Genomic DNA, 17,961 nt, shown 5'->3' with positions numbered 1-17,961 from the left:
TCGGCCTCTTAACGGATCGTTTTCTCATTTTCTGCTTTAAATGATGGATAGAAACTGACATTAATTCACATTTTCTTTGGAACATTTTCTGTAAACTCAGTGAAATATCTTTTCTTTGCACGTGAACTCCAAAACATAAAAGAACCCGTTGATGGTTTTCACGTTTCGGTCTGAACGACCGCAGGCTGTTTTTTAATGAGTTGGTTCGTACGTCTGTTCAGGCTGATCAGAGTTTGACTCCTGGATCAATAAGAAGGTTTTTCTCTTCATGCTTCTTTCTGCGCTGCAGAGCGTCCTGCACTTTTTCAGGAAGCTGAATTAAAACATTATCAAACATTAATCCTGCAGTTTAACACTTTAGAAAGTTAGTTGATCGATTCAAAGAAAAAAACAAAATATGAACTGATTTTTTTTCCATCAACATAAAAGTTAAATTAAATCTGAAGAAATCAAAGATGTTTAGTGTCACAGATTTAAAGATTTAAAACGTTTCTTTTGTCGTTATTACAGAGAGTTATGTTATATTAAATGTATGTTCACAAATATTCTGCTGATGACAGATATTTATAATATTTATTGAAATCGTTTGTTGCTAAAGTTCAGAAAAAAACCAACCATCAGCTGGATCTATTTGTTTATAATGATGATAATGATATAATGATTAATGACGTAAGAAATGTAAACATTTTTGTTGCTGCTCGGATTTTTTTTCCCTTCATGACACAATAATAATATGAATCAAAGTTTACATTCACTTGTTTTCTATAAAACCGTCTGTTTGGATCTCAGAGCTCAAACCAACACGCTGAAAGTTCAACTTTGAAATCTGGAGGTTTTTTTTACATTTGTGTTTCACAGCTGTTTGTCTTTTTAATAATAATAATTCAAAGCCATCTTCAGGAACGAGTCAAGCAACACGGCGATCCGTTAACAAAACAACCAGACGCTGTTTAAACGCTGTTTAAATGCTGCCGGGGTTCCTCAGGGTGTTCTGGAAAATAAAAACTCTTTAAAACTCCAGCACCAATTTGAAATATAAAAAAAGAGTGATGACGGAAACATTCATGCTGCAAAATGAAAAAAGTCTGTTAAAGTTGTTCTGTATATTTTTCATATTTACGTGTATAATTTAATTTGATGATTTAATTTAATTCAGACCTCGTTTTGCTGAAATTCGCAGCAGGTTACGAAGTTATTTCCAGTATTAGTTTTTTGGCTTTAACTCATTTTAAATCCAGTCGTTCAGTTTTTTCTGTTTTAGTCTCCATCAGCTGCAATAAATGAAACTATGAAACCACGTTATTACAAAAGTGTTGATCAGTTTGTTGGAGAACGTGAGTTCTGCAGTGATGATGATGTCATCGCCGTGTTTTGTTGTTTACCTGAGTGATCAGCTGACGGTGAAACTCGTCGTCACGTCGCCGCCGTCTGAAAAACGCCAGCCGTTTGTTCTGAATTCATAAAACTAGTTTTTAATGATACTTCGTGTTGTGTGCAGAAACGCACTACAAAGATTACATCTTATCAACATAGAAAAACAGTCTGAACCCTTGTGTCTCTGAGCAGTACCCCCCCCACCCCCCCATCAGACCCCTGGTCCGTGGGGATATTGGGGTCCTGGTCCGTGGGGATATTGGGGTCCTGGTCCGTGGGGATATTGGGGTCCTGGTCCGTGGGGATATTGGGGCCCCCTTCCTGTGAATAAAGGAGGTGAGCGTGCAGCGCTACACGTTCGTCATGCCTCTCTTGAGTTCGTGCAGCTCCAGCTGACTGTGGCTGCGCAGCCGGCAGTCGCGTGCCAGGGCCTCAGCCCGCTGCAGCATGCTGTGCTGTAATCCGGTCAGATGGGCCCCCGGGCTGCCGTGCAGCGGCCCCAGGGGGGCGTAGCCGGAGTATCCGGGGAGGAAAGGGGAGGAGTAGTAGAGGTGGCAGGGCAGGGCGGGGCCGTGGGGGAACGGGGTCCGGGGCGTGGAGGCGGCGGCCGGCTGTGGCCCCGCCCCCCCGCTCTGCGAGTCACTACATCCTTTACTTCGCTCCGCCGACGTGGCGATCTCCGCCAGGGACCACAGTTTGGGTTTGGGGGCGGCGGTCGGACCGGGTTCGTGCTCCTTCGGCGGCGGGCTGGAAGACGACGAGCGCTCCTGCTCCGGAGGGGGGGGCCCCCGACGTAGAGGTGGGGCCCTGGATGCGGGGCAACCTACGGTCCCCGGAGTCTTTAAAGTCCAGATCGGTGAAGCCTCGGTCCGTGTCGCTGCCGCTGTCGTCCCTGAACATCAAACCGCAGGAGTCCGAGGCCCGACGAGGAGCTGCAGGACGGAGGAGACGGAGGAGACGGAGGAGACGGAGGAGACGGAGGAGACACACATCAATACTGATCAATATGTCTCATCGCTTCATCACGTTCACAGCAAACGGTCACGTAGAGAAAATCAATCAGCTGATCTGATCGTCCTTCAATCTTTAACTTCAGAGAAAATCAGGAAACTGAAGACGTGTTTCTGATGTAATGATTGATGGGCTGTAACACGTGAACAGAACACGTATGTTCAACTGTAACACGTGAACAGAACATGTATGTTCAGCTGTAACACGTGAACAGAACACGTATGTTCAGCTGTAACACGTGACTGCAGCTCCGATAATAAAACAATAATATTTATATTCTGATAACTTCCTCCATAAATGATAACAAATATGACGAAGAGAAGCAGCTGATGTTCTGCTGACAGACTTCACATTTAAGATTTTAATAAATCGATGAAAACCAGAGAACGAACAGAACCATGAAAAACAAGCTGAAGGATCCGTCGATTGATTATTGATCGATTGATTATTGATCGATTGATTATTGATCGATTGATTATTGATCGATTGATTATTGATCGATTGATTATTGATCGATTAACTGTCGGCAGATGTGAACTTTTATTTTGTGTTTTTCGTTGTTTCTTTTTGTACTTTTTAATCTTTTGAACAAACATTTACAGAAATTACGTCCTCGGAGTTCTAGTGACACACACTGTTACACACACACACACACACACACACACACACACACACACACACACACACTGTTACACACACACTGTTACACACACACTGTTACACACACACAGTTACACACACACACACACACACACACACACACACACACACACACACACTGTTACACACACACACACACACACACACTGTTACACACACACACACTGTTACACACACACACACACAGTTACACACACACTGTTACACACACACTGTTACACACACACTGTTACACACACACACACACACACACACACACACACACACACACACACACACACACACACTGTTACACACACACTGTTACACACACACTGTTACACACACACAGTTACACACACACACACACACACACACACACACACACACACACACACTGTTACACACACACAGTTACACACACACACACACACACACACACTGTTACACACACACACACTGTTACACACACACACACACAGTTACACACACACTGTTACACACACACACACACACACACACAGTTACACACACACTGTTACACACACACACACACACTGTTACACACACACACACACACACACACACACACACACACACACACACACACACACACTGTTACACAAACAGTTACACACACACTGTTACACACACACACACACACACACACACACAGTTACACACACACTGTTACACACACACACACACACACACACTGTTACACACACACACACACACACACACACACACACACACACACACACACACACACTGTTACACACACAGACTGACCTCTGTCGCTCTTGCCCCCCCCCTCCTCGCCGCCGGTCTTCGTGGTGTCCTCGTCCTCCTCGTGGCGCTCCAGCTCGATGGCGTCCTCGTCCTCCTCGTCCTCGCTGCGGTTCCGGGGGGTCCAGGTCATCTTGTTCTCCTTCTTCAGGCGGCGCCGAGCGTTGGCGAACCAGGTGGAGACCTGCGTCAGCGTCATCTTGGTGATGATGGCCAGCATGATCTTCTCCCCCTTCGTCGGGTACGGGTTCTTCCGGTGCTCGCCGAGCCAGGCCTTCAGCGTTGCCGTGGCGTCCCGCGTGGCGTTCTTCCTGTAGGCGGGGTCTCCGTACGCGTACGGCCCCAGGGCCCCGAACGGGTGGTAGTCCAGGGACCCGGAGGATGGGTCGTACCCGGGACTCTGGAACAGGAAGTGATGTCATCAGTACCTCAAACTGATCTTTGACATGTTTATTTTCTGCTTCAGTCATTTAAAGTTTTTCTGTGACTAATTTATTTATAATTAAAAGCTATTTTATCTCTAATTTAAATCTTTTTGATCTATTCTTTATCTCTATTGTAGCTCTAATTTAGTTCTACTTTATCTCTAATTTATATCATTTAAATCTACTTAAACTCTTTTATATCTATTTTGTCTAATTTATGTCCACTTTATCTGTTATTTATCTTTTTAACTATTTTATCTCTGATTTATTTTTCTACTTTATCTCTATTTTATCTTTAATTTAAATGTATTTTATCTCTGCTTATTTGTTCACTGTATGTTTGCTGTGTGTGTGTGTGTGTGTGCGTGTGTGTGTGTGTGTGTGTGTGTGTGTGTGTGTTGTCTGCAGATTTGTGTGAAGCTGTTTTCTTGGCAGCTCTCTGAGCAGCAGATTTCTAATCTTAAAGTGAGTGACGTCGTTAAATGAAACCAAACAAACAGAATTTAATTTGTTATCTGGGAAGCTGTTGAACACTTCCTCCTTTAAATCTTTCAATTTAAAATTAAAACGTCTCATTCACACAATTGAACAATTAAAACCTGACGGGGAATTCAGGATGTTTGTCGAAATTATGGATAAATTATCAATTTTAAACTTTGCATTTATATTTTCCGAAAACAAAATTACCCAAAAATCCGTTGTTGATCAGAAGAAATAAAAACTGCAGCTGATGATTTAAGAAACAAAAAGGAAAAAAAAACAATATCAATTTGAAAAGTGATATTTCTTCTCGATAAATGAATTTTTTTCGGCTTTTAAAATGATTTCGCCAACATTTAAAACCGTAAATGATCATTTCTTCCTCCGGAGATCCAGAGGAGAGATGAAGGTGGAGAAGATGTTTGTCTTTGGTAAAATATCATTTAAATCATCACATTAAAAATGTACTTTTTAAAATTTTAGATTGAACTTTAAAATCATTTCCTGAGGCTTAAATAACTTCCTGTTGAACTCTTTAATTTCACGTCACATTTCGGCTTCTGTCTCTTTTTAGTTTTTAAAACTTTTCTAAAAGTGACTTCTCGGTTTGAACCAGAAGACCAGACCCGGTCCCGGAGCAGGTCCCAGACCCGGTTCCGGTCCGCCGGCTGCGCTCGGACACTCACCACGAAGGAGCTGAGGGCGGCGGCGGCCCGGGGCTCCCCGCCGTACGGGAGGGGAGAGCTGAAGCCGGGAGACGTCGCCGATCCCGAGTACGGAGCGAAGGCAGAGCCCGACGAGGAGCGGCCGAGCTCCTCCGTCCGAGGTCCCAGGAGGACCGCGGAGCCGAAGGACGGGCAGGAGTGCAGGGCCAGAGACACGGACGGCTGGAAGAGGAAACCCTGAGGATAAGCCATGACGGGCGGCGCGCGCGGAGCCGGACTTTTTACGCACGGGCGAACTCACATCGGAGAGAAGGTGCGCGTGAGCCCGGGACGGCGGAGGGAAGAGGAGAAGAGGAAGAGGAGTTTGAAAGGAGCATCCAGGAGCATCGCCGGTTCACTGCGACTGTTTCTACTGTTTCTACTGAGAGTTTCTACTCAGGCTGCTGCGGAACTGATCGGCGCTGAGCGCGCGAACAGACTGAAGAGAGAGAGCGAGGAGGAGAGAGGGGGGGGGGGGGGGGGGGCTCCACCTCCCAGCATCCTCCATCAGCTCTCACACTTCACTTTCCCTCTGTCTGTCCTGCAGCTGCAACAAAATCTCCTCTTAAAACACAAAGTTCAAACAGTTTTAGGGGTCCAACCTGAGGGTCGGGGGCCTCGAGGCAGACCCCACCAGTGTCATCATCTACTAACCAGCACCCTGCAGCTCACAACGTTGTTGATTTAAGCTGATTCAAATTCAGCTTCTTGAACATCCACATTTTCTGTTTTTCGTATACAATTTTGAGTTTTTGATTTTTAATCCGACAACAAACTCGATCAAAGGAAACATCAGCTGTCAGGTGTATCGATGACGTCGTTCGCCTCTGATGGAGTCACGTGACCTCACAGGAAGTTTGATGAGCTTTAATGATAACAACGTGACTTTTACGTGTGTGAGTTTCACGCTTACTAAACGTGTAACTTTCATGCCCAGACAGCCCATAGCGTAGCAGTCTCACGTTGTGCTGTAGCAGGCGGGCGTGTCTATTTCACGCTTTGCCGTAATACCGCATTTAAAAATGACACTAAAAATGAAATAAATAGAAGTTTTTATGTTTGTAACTCGGTGTTGTGTTCAGGTATGAAGAGTACAAACAAGAAAATGTATTAAACTAGCTGTAATAGTCAATGTTAATATTTCAGATGCGTTCAAATAAAAGCATGTTTTTCCTGCTGTGATTCATCTGCAGCTCATAATGAACTATTTTCCAGTAAAACTGCCTCTAAAGATTCACGTCGGATCAACCTGCTGATTTATTGTTTCTAAAAGGACAGAAAACGATGAGTGCTGTCGCCTCAGATGACATCATCAGAGTCCAGACACTTAAAGTACTCGAGTACAGCAGGAGTAACTCCTGTGAGTACTCGAGTACAGCAGGAGTAGCTGGATACTCGGCGGCTGTGAGAGCGCTGAGTTGTAGTTTGAAGGTGTGAGTGTTTAAGCTCTAATCTGATTTGTGGATTCTATAATTAGCAGAGCTCCGCCTGCAGCGGGCGTCCTGTCAGAGGGGGCGGAGACTAAGTCCGTCACTCACAGCTGAGAGCAGCCACCTGTCCGGCAGGTGTGTCGGCGGCGAGGCGAACACATGTGGGCCTTCCTCCGGCTGACGTCCAGGACGAGGCCGAGCTGCAGGGATTTCCAGGTGAGAGCGGAGGTGGAGCTCACCGGCTCCACCGATTAATTCATGTTGATCCTAATTACCGAAGTGTTCAGCAGCTATTTCAGGAGCAGAGCCGTCGGTAACGGAGAGGTTCGGGATTCTGGCTAGTTTTATCTTCGTCTTATTCTGTTTGAGGAAACAGGAGGCGAAAACCTTTCTGTGAGTTATTCTGAAGACTATCACTTTAACCTCATGATTCTGTGCTTTTATTTTGTAAACTAAAGTGGCAGAACTGTGTTTGAGGACCTTCCTGTCTGCAGTGCATCATGGGAGGTCAGACAAACATCACCGTGATTTGGAAGGAAACCTCAAATCAGACAGATTCTCAGGCAGCTTCTGAACTGGCTGGTTCTCTGCTTTCTGCAAGGATTTCTGGAGCTTTATTCTGAAAGGATTTCTGGAGCTTTATTCTGAAAGGATTTCTGGAGCTTTGTTCTGAAAGGATTTCTGGAGCTTTATTCTGAAAGAACAGCAGAGGGCACCATATAAACAGGTAGATTTGGCACAAATGTTCAGTTGACCTCAACTGCAGAATGCTCAGATTTGGATGCTCAAAGGTCAAAGGTCACTGTGACTTCATGTCGTCATTCTTGTGAACTCGATATCTCAGGAACACCTCGAGGAGATTTCTTCACATTTGGTGCAAATATTCACTTGGACTTGAGGACGATGTTGTGTTGAACTCCAGTGACTCACGTGTTGCACCTGTCCCTCCTTCCCTCCTCTCCATCACGTCCTCTCTGACTCCTCGCAGTTCAAGAACCTCCTGGTTTCTTATTCATGTGAGAAGATTAAACTTCTCAGGTGTTTGTGATCAAATTACTTCTTGTTTGAGATCGAATCGTACTGATTGTTCGGTAGTTAAATCTTTTTTCTGTCTGTTGTACTTTAAGATGTTTAACTTAGTAAAGAAGCAGTAAATAACTTTGATGGAGCAGGAACATGAGCGTGATGTGGAGTCGTCGGGGGTCAGAGGTCACCATGTGAGCAGGACGCCTGCAGATTATTATTAGTTAAAGCTTCAGAGAAAAAGAGTTCTGAGCTTTTATTTTGTTAACCTGCAGGAAGGTGTTGCTCCTGAATCTCCTCCTCCGAGCCTCCTGGATGTGCGTCTCCGACCTGCGATGCTAAACGAATGTTGATGAGGCCTAATGGAGCCTGAGGAACGTCTGAGCGCCGGTGAAACGGAGCGAGCTGCTCCGCTGCAGATGGACCCGGCAGATTAGCGCTGGCATTTTCACGCTTTTTTAAGCCTCTTTCATTAAAGCGAGGTGAGCGCACCTCCTCTGCACCTCCTCTACTCCTCCGACGATCCTCCGGAGGCTCGAATGCAACGCAGCGACGGCCTCCCGCAGCAGGAAGCAGCAGCTCGGGAAAGCTGCGACGGCTCTTTCATCGTCGGCGCGGCGACCCCGAGGGCCCGCCCACCGAGTGACACCGCGCCGCTTCTATCGCTTCACAAAGTTCTGTAACAATCTGCGTGTACAAAGTTGAGTATTGAGGGAAACGTGCGGCGCGGCTCGCTCCGTATTCTCCACGGCACCGACTCTTTGTGAAGATCCTCACATGAAAGGAGCGCTCGTTTGTTTTCCCCCAGCAGCTCATAAATTAGCTTCACCCGCGGGGCGGATGTCCAGAGGTTACTTAAAGACAGTGTGTTTAATTAATTGGAAAACACTCTTTTTAATAGTTACTATTCAAGTATGAAATGCGATCCGTGTTATCTGTGCTCAGACTTAATTACCACCCCCCGGGACTCCGGTAAGTGCTGCAAGAAGAGCGACTTCACAGAGCGGGAAACAGATGAGTCGCTCCGCAACATCTGGACTTCCTGTTTGTTGTTTACTGCATCACGGATCAATGAATGTGATCCACCAGCGTCTGATCACCACGACGATGTCATCAAACACAGGAAGTGAATTTAAAAACGCAACACTCCAGATCAACAGGAAGTTTCAGTTTCATTTAAAACGTTCCAACGTGCTGATTTCTGATTTTCTTTGTTTCACGTTAAACGAATATTTTTGGTTTCAAACTGACGAGAAGATGAAGAGCTGCAGGAATTTCTAACGAGCATCATTTACTGACATTATATTACCAAAAGAAACAAGTGATTGACAGCTGTCAGGTACTTCAGAACGGTTTGGAGCAGGAAGTGACCATATTTGGACGAGCTGGGGGGAGGAGCCAGCGGTGGATCTGATCGATCTGATTGGAAACCCGACGATACTACGTCCCGCCCACCGATAGCTGTAACCTGACTGCACCACAGGCCTGTCAATCAAACAGACACGCCCCCAAAAACAGGTCTTCTTGAATCTTCTTTTCTAATGAATGAGGGATTATTTTCAGATGGACCTCCAGAAAACTAATAAGAAGGAGTGACTTTAGCTAACAACACCGAGATAACTGATGGACACATTTTATTCACTTTGGATTTGATGAGAGAAGTTGAATGGGAGTCTATGGAGCCGGAGGCTTTTTGGAGCCGACCTCTAGTGGCACTCGCTGGTATTGCAGCTGAAGACACTTCAGGATCAGAACCATTTTACAGACCTGAAGCTACGAACTCTTTTAGAAACAGTCTGTGGGATCAACAGACCGCCATGTTAAAACTTTACAGCATAAATAAACAGTCTGGCTCCGCCCACCTGTAGCTCACAGCTTCAGTTTTCTTTACTCTGATTATAATCTGGTAAAGCTGCTTGCGTGCGTTTGTTCTGCCCCTCCTTCACTGTGATTGGACGTCTGGGTTAAAAAGTTAATCAGTTTTACCCAAAGTTGAACATTTCTTAACTCTTGAGCAATCCTGTGATCTAATCGCTGTTTCTTTGTTTGTTGAACGTCTCCTTTCAGAACTGTCAGTACAATGGAGGAGATTTCCCAGCATCCCCCTCTGCATGGTGGTCCTCAGCCCGCCCCAGCTGGTGACCTGACACAAGACCGGAGTCCGGAGAGTCTCCATCAGGACCAGCGAAGTCTCAAAGACCAGGGTCATGTTGGAGAGTGTCGTCCAGATCCACCTGAGGACCAGCAGGAGGTCCAGGGACCAGAACCGGCTCAGACAGAAGCTCATCGTGGCCCAGGAGGACGTCCAGAGGCGCGTCTAGACCAGGACCTGATGCAGGATGAGCAGATCCAGAAAGCTGGTGAGAAGTGATGAATGTTAGGAGCGTGTAATACACCCACCTGTCCACTAGGGGGAACCGTTTTTTTTTTTGACGCGCTGAACATCATCGACACGTGAGAAGAAGTCACGTGACAAACATCCGTCGACGAAGGTAATGAGACGGATTACAGAAGGCCGTGTGACAAAGTTTTGTTTGGGAGTTTTTTTTTGTTTTTTTTAACAAAAACATCCAAAAGCTCGCCACTCCAACACGTTTTGACGCCGCGATGACACGCTTCCCTCTAGTGGACAGACGGGTGTATTACCATCATCAGTTATGGTCACTTCTGGCTCAAAAAAATTTAGTTGTTTGAATAATTTTTAAAACTCGTGCCTGTCAATCAAAAATATATTTAAGTATTTGAACTTGTCATTGATATTTTTATATGTATTTGTTAAAAGTTACATGATAGAAAAAAGGGGAAACCTTAAATAAAAAAAATTTTAAATCTCTAACTAAGAATAAATCATGTCAGTTAAAAAGTATCTGTAACTGTCAGTTTATGTGTGTTTTAATATTCTGATTTAATTAAAACAATATTTAAAAAAAGAATAAATCGTGTGTCAGGTTTAAATGAATGTTTTTTTTACCTGCAGTAAACAAACACGTAAATAACAGATGAATAAATAAACAAACACCCCCTGGTCTGTTGACCTGCAGCCTCGCAGCATCAGGACCGGGCGGAGCATCGCTCGGACTCGAACCCGACGACAGCCAATCAGGACGCAGCGAGGGAATCCGGCGGCAGCCTCCCGGCGCTGGTCGTCACGGCGGCGGAGGAGGTGAGTCCAGAGGCCTGATGGGATACGACCGGCCGGCTCATGTTTATTCATGTGTCGGGCTGCTCAGCGGGGGCGGAGCCAAACGTCCCGCCGCTCGCCGCCGCCTTTGTCTCCCGCTCTCTCAGGTAGCTTCTCCTCCACGTTGGCTGCCTTTGTTCTTCCTTTAAACGCCGCCTGTGATCAAGTTGAAAGCTCGGCCCTCCTGACAGCCTTTCTTCATCAGCCGAAGCCTCCTCTTCATGTGACTGCTCTCGCAGGCTTCCAGCTGTAATTATTCATTCACGTCTCGGCTCGTCACGTCGTGGATTTAAGGCGCGCGGGATGTTTTCAATAATGAATTTGTTCATTGTGAACTATTTAAAATATTCGTATTTCCACGTCGAGTCCTGATCCCGCCGCCTTTCATCACAAACCTCCTGCCTTTTACTTCCTGACAGTTTCCTTATTTGCTTTTCACCGAAGACGCGAACGACTCAGAAACTGAAACTTCTGCTCGTCTTTTTACCGCTGACAGTAATCAATGAGGTCTTAATCAATACGAAAAGACACGAGTCTCCAAACAAAGAACTTTTCAGGAAATTAGACAAAAAGCTTGTTTTTAGTTTTGTGACACAGATTTAAATTTTTCTCTATTTTTAGTGTTTTTAGCTGAAAAAGTTTTTAGTTCAATAGCAGAAATATTCAGTTTTAATTAATTAAACTGCAGTTATTTGATATTTAATTGAACGTTTTAGTTTCAAGGACGAGAACCAAACATCTTCTATCTCCAGCTTCTCCACAAGGAGGATTTATTTCTTCTAAACTCAAGCTAACAAGCAGCTAATTTTGCTTATTAACAGCTCAACTCAAGTTATAGCTAATAACGCTAACGACTCGTTAGGTGGAGAGGTGGTGGTGGAGCAATGGGAGGTGGAGGGGTGGTGGTGGAGGGGTGGTGGAGCGATGGGAGGTGGAGGTGGAGGGGTGGTGGTGGAGGGGTGGTGGTGGAGCGATGGGAGGTGGAGGTGGAGGGGTGGAGGTGGAGGGGTGGTGGTGGAGGTGGAGGGGTGGAGGGGTGGTGGTGGAGCAATGGGAGGTGGAGGGGTGGTGGTGGAGCGATGTGAGGTGGAGGTAGAGGGGTGGTGGTGGAGCAATGGGAGGTGGAGGGGTGGTGGTGGAGGGGTGGTGGTGGAGGTGGAGGGGTGGAGGAGTGGTGGTGGAGCGATGGGAGGTGGAGGTGGAGGGGTGGAGCGATGGGAGGTGGTGGTGGATGGGTGGTGGTGGAGGGATGGGAGGTGGAGGTGGAGCGATGGGAGGTGGAGGTGGAGGGGTGGAGGCGGAGGTGGAGGGGCGGTGGTGGAGCGATGGGAGGTGGAGGTGGAGGTGGAGGGGCGGTGGTGGAGGGATGGGAGGTGGAGGTGGAGGTGGAGGGGTGGAGGTGGAGCCTCCGAGGAGGGACCATGACAGATTTCCATCCCCGTCCTCCTGTGAACACGCTCACTCATCCAAACCGCCTCCAAATACGTTTCCTCTGCAGCTCGGCGGAGGAGCACTTAAACCAAATTGACTTTCCTGATCTGAATTGTGAAGATACTGATATCGGGCATCAAGTTCTTTATTTATTTACCTCAGAAGAATTCCAATCAGTAATTCCCTCAGACGGCGATACGGGAACTAATGTGAATGCAAATAGGATTAGACTCCTGCATTCGTGTCTGATCAACAATTTACAGGCCTGAGTGTTCACCGGGGGATTCGCTCAGCGCTGCATGGGGGGGGAGGGGGGGGGTCCATTCAGCACCTCCTCGGGTTAACCTCCATCTTCTGCTGCTGCAAACATCGTCAACAGAGACCCGTGAAATGCTTCAGTAAGTCTGAGATGAAGCGACGAGCTGCCGTGAATTATTCCCCGAGTCAGACTGTCAACACCGAGTTCTACCGGGGCGTTAGCATTGTTAGCTGGGCGTTAGCATTGTTAGCTGATTGTAAGCTGGTTGTTAGCTGTTTGTTAGCATTATTAACTGTTTGGTTATCTTGGGTTTAGTTGTCTTGTAGCCAAGTTAGCTGTTTGTCAGCTGTTTGTTAGCTGTGTTAGCTGTTTGTTAGCTGTGTTAGCTGTGTTAGCTGTTTGTTAGCTGTGTTAGCTGTGTTAGCTGTTTGTTAGCTGTGTTAGCTGTGTTAGCTGTTTGTTAGCTGTGTTAGCAGGACACATCAGAAGAGTTCAGTGATGGAGACGTCGGTGTGGAAAACGCTGCCGATGTCCCGCTCTGTCATTCTTCTTCGTTGGTGAAACACGCTGTACGTGGCGTTGCTGTGACGCGTTGCCGTGACACCGTGACAGTCAGCAGCTCCGCGTCATGCCCCGCTGAGGTGTTTCCCGTTTCTGAAGACGCCTCCGGGTTCCCGGCGAAGCCGACGAAACGTGAAGCGGCTCTGCGGCATTTCCACGGAGAATCGACCGCGGGTTTCTGCGACACCTCGGCGATACTCGCTGCCGAAAAACACGTAAATCGGTGTGAAAGCCGCGGCTTCCGTGAGATTATTAAACGTGGACGAAAAGACAAACAGGAACCGTGTTTGGAGAGAAAAGTCTGTTGTTGTTATTTACAAGAACGGAACGGAGAACAATTAACTGGAATCAAAACAACCGGTTTCATCAGGATCTCCTAGTGTGTGTGAGTGTGTGTGTCTGTGTGTGTGTGTGAGAGTGTGTGTGTGTCTGTGTGTGTCTGTGTGTGTGTGTGTGAGAGTGTGTGTGTGTCTGTGTGTGTGTGTGTAGCAGGACAGTAGTGACTGGATAATGAGTTCTCCTGGGACGGCAGTTAAAGGAGATCTCGGCTCTCTGAGATGTTAAACTGCGGCTGCTGATGTCTGTTGTCAACAGGGGCCTAATTGTACTCAACAGGCTCAGCAGCCGGCGGTGGTGGTGGTGCAACGTGGTGGTGCAACGTGGTGGTGCAATGTAGTGGTTGGTGGTGGTGGGTTTTAGCGTTGTTAGCTGATTATTAGCATTGTTAGCTGGTTGTTAGCGTGTTGTTAGCATTATTAGCATTGTTAGCTGGTTGTTAGCTGATTATTAGCATTGTTAGCATTGTTAGCTGGTTTTTAGCTGATTATTAGCATTGTTAGCTGGTTGTTAGCATTATTAGCATTGTTAGCTGGTTGTTAGCTGATTATTAGCATTGTTAGCTGTTGTTAGCATTATTAGCATTGTTAGCTGGTTGTTAGCTGATTATTAGCATTGTTAGCTGTTGTTAGCATTATTAGCATTGTTAGCTGGTTGTTAGCTGGTTTTTAGCTGATTGTTAGCATTGTTAGCATTGTTAGCTGGTTTTTAGCTGATTATTAGCATTGTTAGCTGTTGTTAGCATTATTAGCATTGTTAGCTGGTTGTTAGCTGGTTTTTAGCTGATTATTAGCATTGTTAGCTGGTTGTTAGCTGGTTGTTAGCATTGTTAGCTGGTTGTTAGCTGGTTGTTAGCATTGTTAGCTGGTTGTTAGCTGGTTGTTAATGGCTCATTAACTTGAGTTTTAGCGTTGTTAGCTGATTATTAGCTTTATTAGCCGGTTAACGTCTGAGGGAACATCGCTGTACGTCCATTGGTACCAATAAAAGCAGTCTTGAAACGTTTTGATCGCAGCTCTTATCAGTTGATAATGACGGTAACGTGTTTCCATGGTTACAGCCCCGACGACCGACACCGGCCGATCCAGCGAGCCCAGTCGAGCCTCGGATGGCGGTGAGACCCTCGGAGCTGGAGATCCCTACAGCCGCCGGCGTGACCGGAGACCTGAGTCCGAGCTCCAGCAGCGACGGAGGCGACCTCCTTTCCCTGAGGAGCGACCTCCTTTCCTTGAGGAGCGACTCCTTCTCTCTGACCAGCGAGCTGACTGTCTCCAGGAGGGTGAGTGGGAGGAGCCAATCAGTCTGCTGAACATTCAGTCCTGACATCACTTCCTCCAGCTGCAGATGTTTTAACCCGGAATACAAACGTTAGCTCGTTTAGATTAGCGTTAGCTCGTTTAGATTAGCGTTAGCTCGTTTAGATTAGCGTTAGCTCGTTTAGATTAGCATTAGCTCGTTTAGATTAGCGTTAGCTCTTTCAGACTAGCTAGGAGCGGAGAACTTTCGTCCTGGAGAATAAAAAATAGGAGTTGGATCAGAACGTGATTTAAACTACGAGGAAAAACGAGCTCGTTTCAGCCGTAATGATTAAAACCAGAGAGGGACGGTAAACACGAACATCACCTCCAGACTGAAACCCATTTTCTTCGGTTGAAACTTGGACGGTTTGTGACCTCTGACCTCTGACCTCTGATGTCGTAGATCTCCGTAAACACGTGTGTTGGTGTCACGTTCAGACAAGAGCGTCTGAAAACCGCTCCGACGTGTCAGGAATCATCGACGCCGCCTCGAAGCGAGCGGCGACCTCATCGCGTTGAGATGACCCCGCTGAACTGAACGGCAGCGATACTCCCGTCTTTACGAAGCGCCGGTGTTCGTCTCCACGGCGATCCACTCTCGTCCTCGCCGTCTCTACGAGGGTCGCGGGAGCGATACGGAGAACGAGGCTGAAGCGTAATCATAATTCCCTCGACCTCCGGCGACCCCGAACAGAAAGCGACGCCGTCTCCAAAATGGCTTTTTCATTTCTCCAACAATCAGGCGGCGGTGAAAGAGGCCAGATTACAGGAGGCGGAGCTCCCCGGCCGGAGAAGTGCTTTTCTCCAAAACAGATTATCGCTTTGTCGTTATCGCCTCATTAAACCTCACGGACGCTTTCAATGCGTCCATCGGCTGAAACACGATTGTTGGGAAATCTCAATTAATATGTTAATGTGAGCGAGATTTCTCCATCAGGAGGAAACTGGATCTGAACACGTTTGTTCTTCCTGATGCTGCTGCTCAGGAAGAGAGTGAAGAGAGTGAAGAGAGTGAAGAGAGTGAAGAGAGAGAAGAGAGTGAAGAGAGTAAAGAGAGTGAAGAGAGTGAAGAGAGTGAAGAGAGTAAAGAGAGTGAAGAGAGAGAAGAGAGTGAAGAGAGTGAAGAGAGTGAAGAGAGAGAAGAGAGTGAAGAGAGTGAAGAGAGTGAAGAGTGAAGAGAGAGAAGAGTGAAGAGAGTGAAGAGAGAGAAGAGTGAAGAGAGTGAAGAGAGTGAAGAGAGTGAAGAGAGAGAAGAGAGTGAAGAGAGTAAAGAGAGTGAAGAGAGTGAAGAGAGTGAAGAGAGAGAAGAGAGTGAAGAGAGTAAAGAGAGTGAAGAGAGTGAAGAGAGTGAAGAGAGAGAAGAGAGTGAAGAGAGTAAAGAGAGTAAAGAGAGTGAAGAGAGTGAAGAGAGAGAAGAGTGAAGAGAGTGAAGAGAGAGAAGAGTGAAGAGAGTGAAGAGAGTGAAGAGTGAAGAGAGTAAAGAGAGTGAAGAGAGAGAGAAGAGAGTGAAGAGAGAGTGAAGAGAGTGAAGAGTGAAGAGAGTAAAGAGAGTGAAGAGAGAGAAGTGAGAGTGAAGAGAGTGAAGAGAGTGAAGAGAGTAAAGAGAGTGAAGAGAGTAAAGAGAGTGAAGAGAGTGAAGAGAGTGAAGAGAGTAAAGAGAGTGAAGAGAGAGAAGAGTGAAGAGAGTGAAGAGAGAGAAGAGAGTGAAGAGTGAAGAGAGTAAAGAGAGTGAAGAGAGAGTGAAGAGAGAGTGAAGAGAGTGAAGAGAGTAAAGAGAGTGAAGAGAGTAAAGAGAGTAAAGAGAGTGAAGAGAGTGAAGAGAGTAAAGAGAGTGAAGAGAGAGAAGAGAGTGAAGAGAGTAAAGAGAGTGAAGAGAGTGAAGAGAGTGAAGAGAGAGAAGAGAGTGAAGAGAGTAAAGAGAGTAAAGAGAGTGAAGAGAGTGAAGAGAGAGAAGAGTGAAGAGAGTGAAGAGAGAGAAGAGTGAAGAGAGTGAAGAGAGTGAAGAGAGTGAAGAGAGAGAAGAGAGTGAAGAGAGTAAAGAGAGTGAAGAGAGTGAAGAGAGTGAAGAGAGAGAAGAGAGTGAAGAGAGTAAAGAGAGTGAAGAGAGTGAAGAGAGTGAAGAGAGAGAAGAGAGTGAAGAGAGTAAAGAGAGTAAAGAGAGTGAAGAGAGTGAAGAGAGAGAAGAGTGAAGAGAGTGAAGAGAGAGAAGAGTGAAGAGAGTGAAGAGAGTGAAGAGTGAAGAGAGTAAAGAGAGTGAAGAGAGAGAGAAGAGAGTGAAGAGAGAGTGAAGAGAGTGAAGAGTGAAGAGAGTAAAGAGAGTGAAGAGAGAGAAGTGAGAGTGAAGAGAGTGAAGAGAGTGAAGAGAGTAAAGAGAGTGAAGAGAGTAAAGAGAGTGAAGAGAGTGAAGAGAGTGAAGAGAGTAAAGAGAGTGAAGAGAGAGAAGAGTGAAGAGAGTGAAGAGAGAGAAGAGAGTGAAGAGTGAAGAGAGTAAAGAGAGTGAAGAGAGAGTGAAGAGAGAGTGAAGAGAGTGAAGAGAGTAAAGAGAGTGAAGAGAGTAAAGAGAGTAAAGAGAGTGAAGAGAGTGAAGAGAGTAAAGAGAGTGAAGAGAGAGAAGAGTGAAGAGAGTGAAGAGAGAAAAGAGAGTGAAGAGTGAAGAGAGTAAAGAGAGTGAAGAGAGAGAGAAGAGAGTGAAGAGAGTAAAGAGAGTGAAGAGAGTAAAGAGAGTAAAGAGAGTGAAGAGAGAGAAGAGTGAAGAGAGTGAAGAGAGAGAAGAGAGTGAAGAGTGAAGAGAGTAAAGAGAGTGAAGAGAGAGAGAAGAGAGTGAAGAGAGAGTGAAGAGAGTGAAAAGTGAAGAGAGTAAAGAGAGTGAAGAGAGAGAAGTGAGAGTGAAGAGAGAGTGAAGAGAGTGAAGAGAGTAAAGAGAGTGAAGAGAGTAAAGAGAGTAAAGAGAGTGAAGAGAGTGAAGAGAGTAAAGAGAGTGAAGAGAGAGAAGAGTGAAGAGAGTGAAGAGAGAGAAGAGA

At 46.2% G+C, this 17,961-nt stretch overlaps 2 protein-coding genes across 2 annotated transcripts in view; one reads left to right on the top strand and one right to left on the bottom strand.

Annotated features, from left to right (window-relative positions):
- Nucleotides 1–428: 428 nt before the first annotated feature.
- On the bottom strand, nt 429–5,784 carry LOC138192543 (Iroquois homeobox protein 5a-like). Its single transcript, XM_069140002.1, is given in 4 exon segments — nt 429–2,099; nt 2,101–2,306; nt 3,817–4,213; nt 5,405–5,784. Coding segments are annotated over 4 exon segments (1,209 nt in total). The 5' UTR covers nt 5,636–5,784; the 3' UTR covers nt 429–1,724.
- A 1,397-nt stretch (nt 5,785–7,181) lies between these two features.
- Nucleotides 7,182–17,961, top strand: part of LOC138192554 (ankyrin repeat domain-containing protein SOWAHA-like) — a 53,489-nt gene continuing 42,709 nt past the window's right edge. Inside the window, exons 1-4 of the mRNA XM_069140012.1 lie at nt 7,182–7,245; nt 9,943–10,235; nt 10,917–11,038; nt 14,704–14,922. Of these exons, the coding sequence (XP_068996113.1) occupies nt 9,956–10,235; nt 10,917–11,038; nt 14,704–14,922 (621 nt within the window). The 5' untranslated portion in view covers nt 7,182–7,245; nt 9,943–9,955. The remainder of the gene's footprint in view (nt 7,246–9,942; nt 10,236–10,916; nt 11,039–14,703; nt 14,923–17,961) is intronic.

This window comes from Embiotoca jacksoni, unplaced genomic scaffold (assembly GCF_022577435.1).
Source record: "Embiotoca jacksoni isolate LCO1_2020_lvr unplaced genomic scaffold, fEmbJac1.0.p SCAF_89, whole genome shotgun sequence".
Classification (NCBI taxonomy): domain Eukaryota; kingdom Metazoa; phylum Chordata; class Actinopteri; family Embiotocidae; genus Embiotoca; species Embiotoca jacksoni.
The sequence above is the reverse complement of the archived record's forward strand: the minus strand, read 5'-3'. Positions and strand labels throughout refer to the sequence as shown.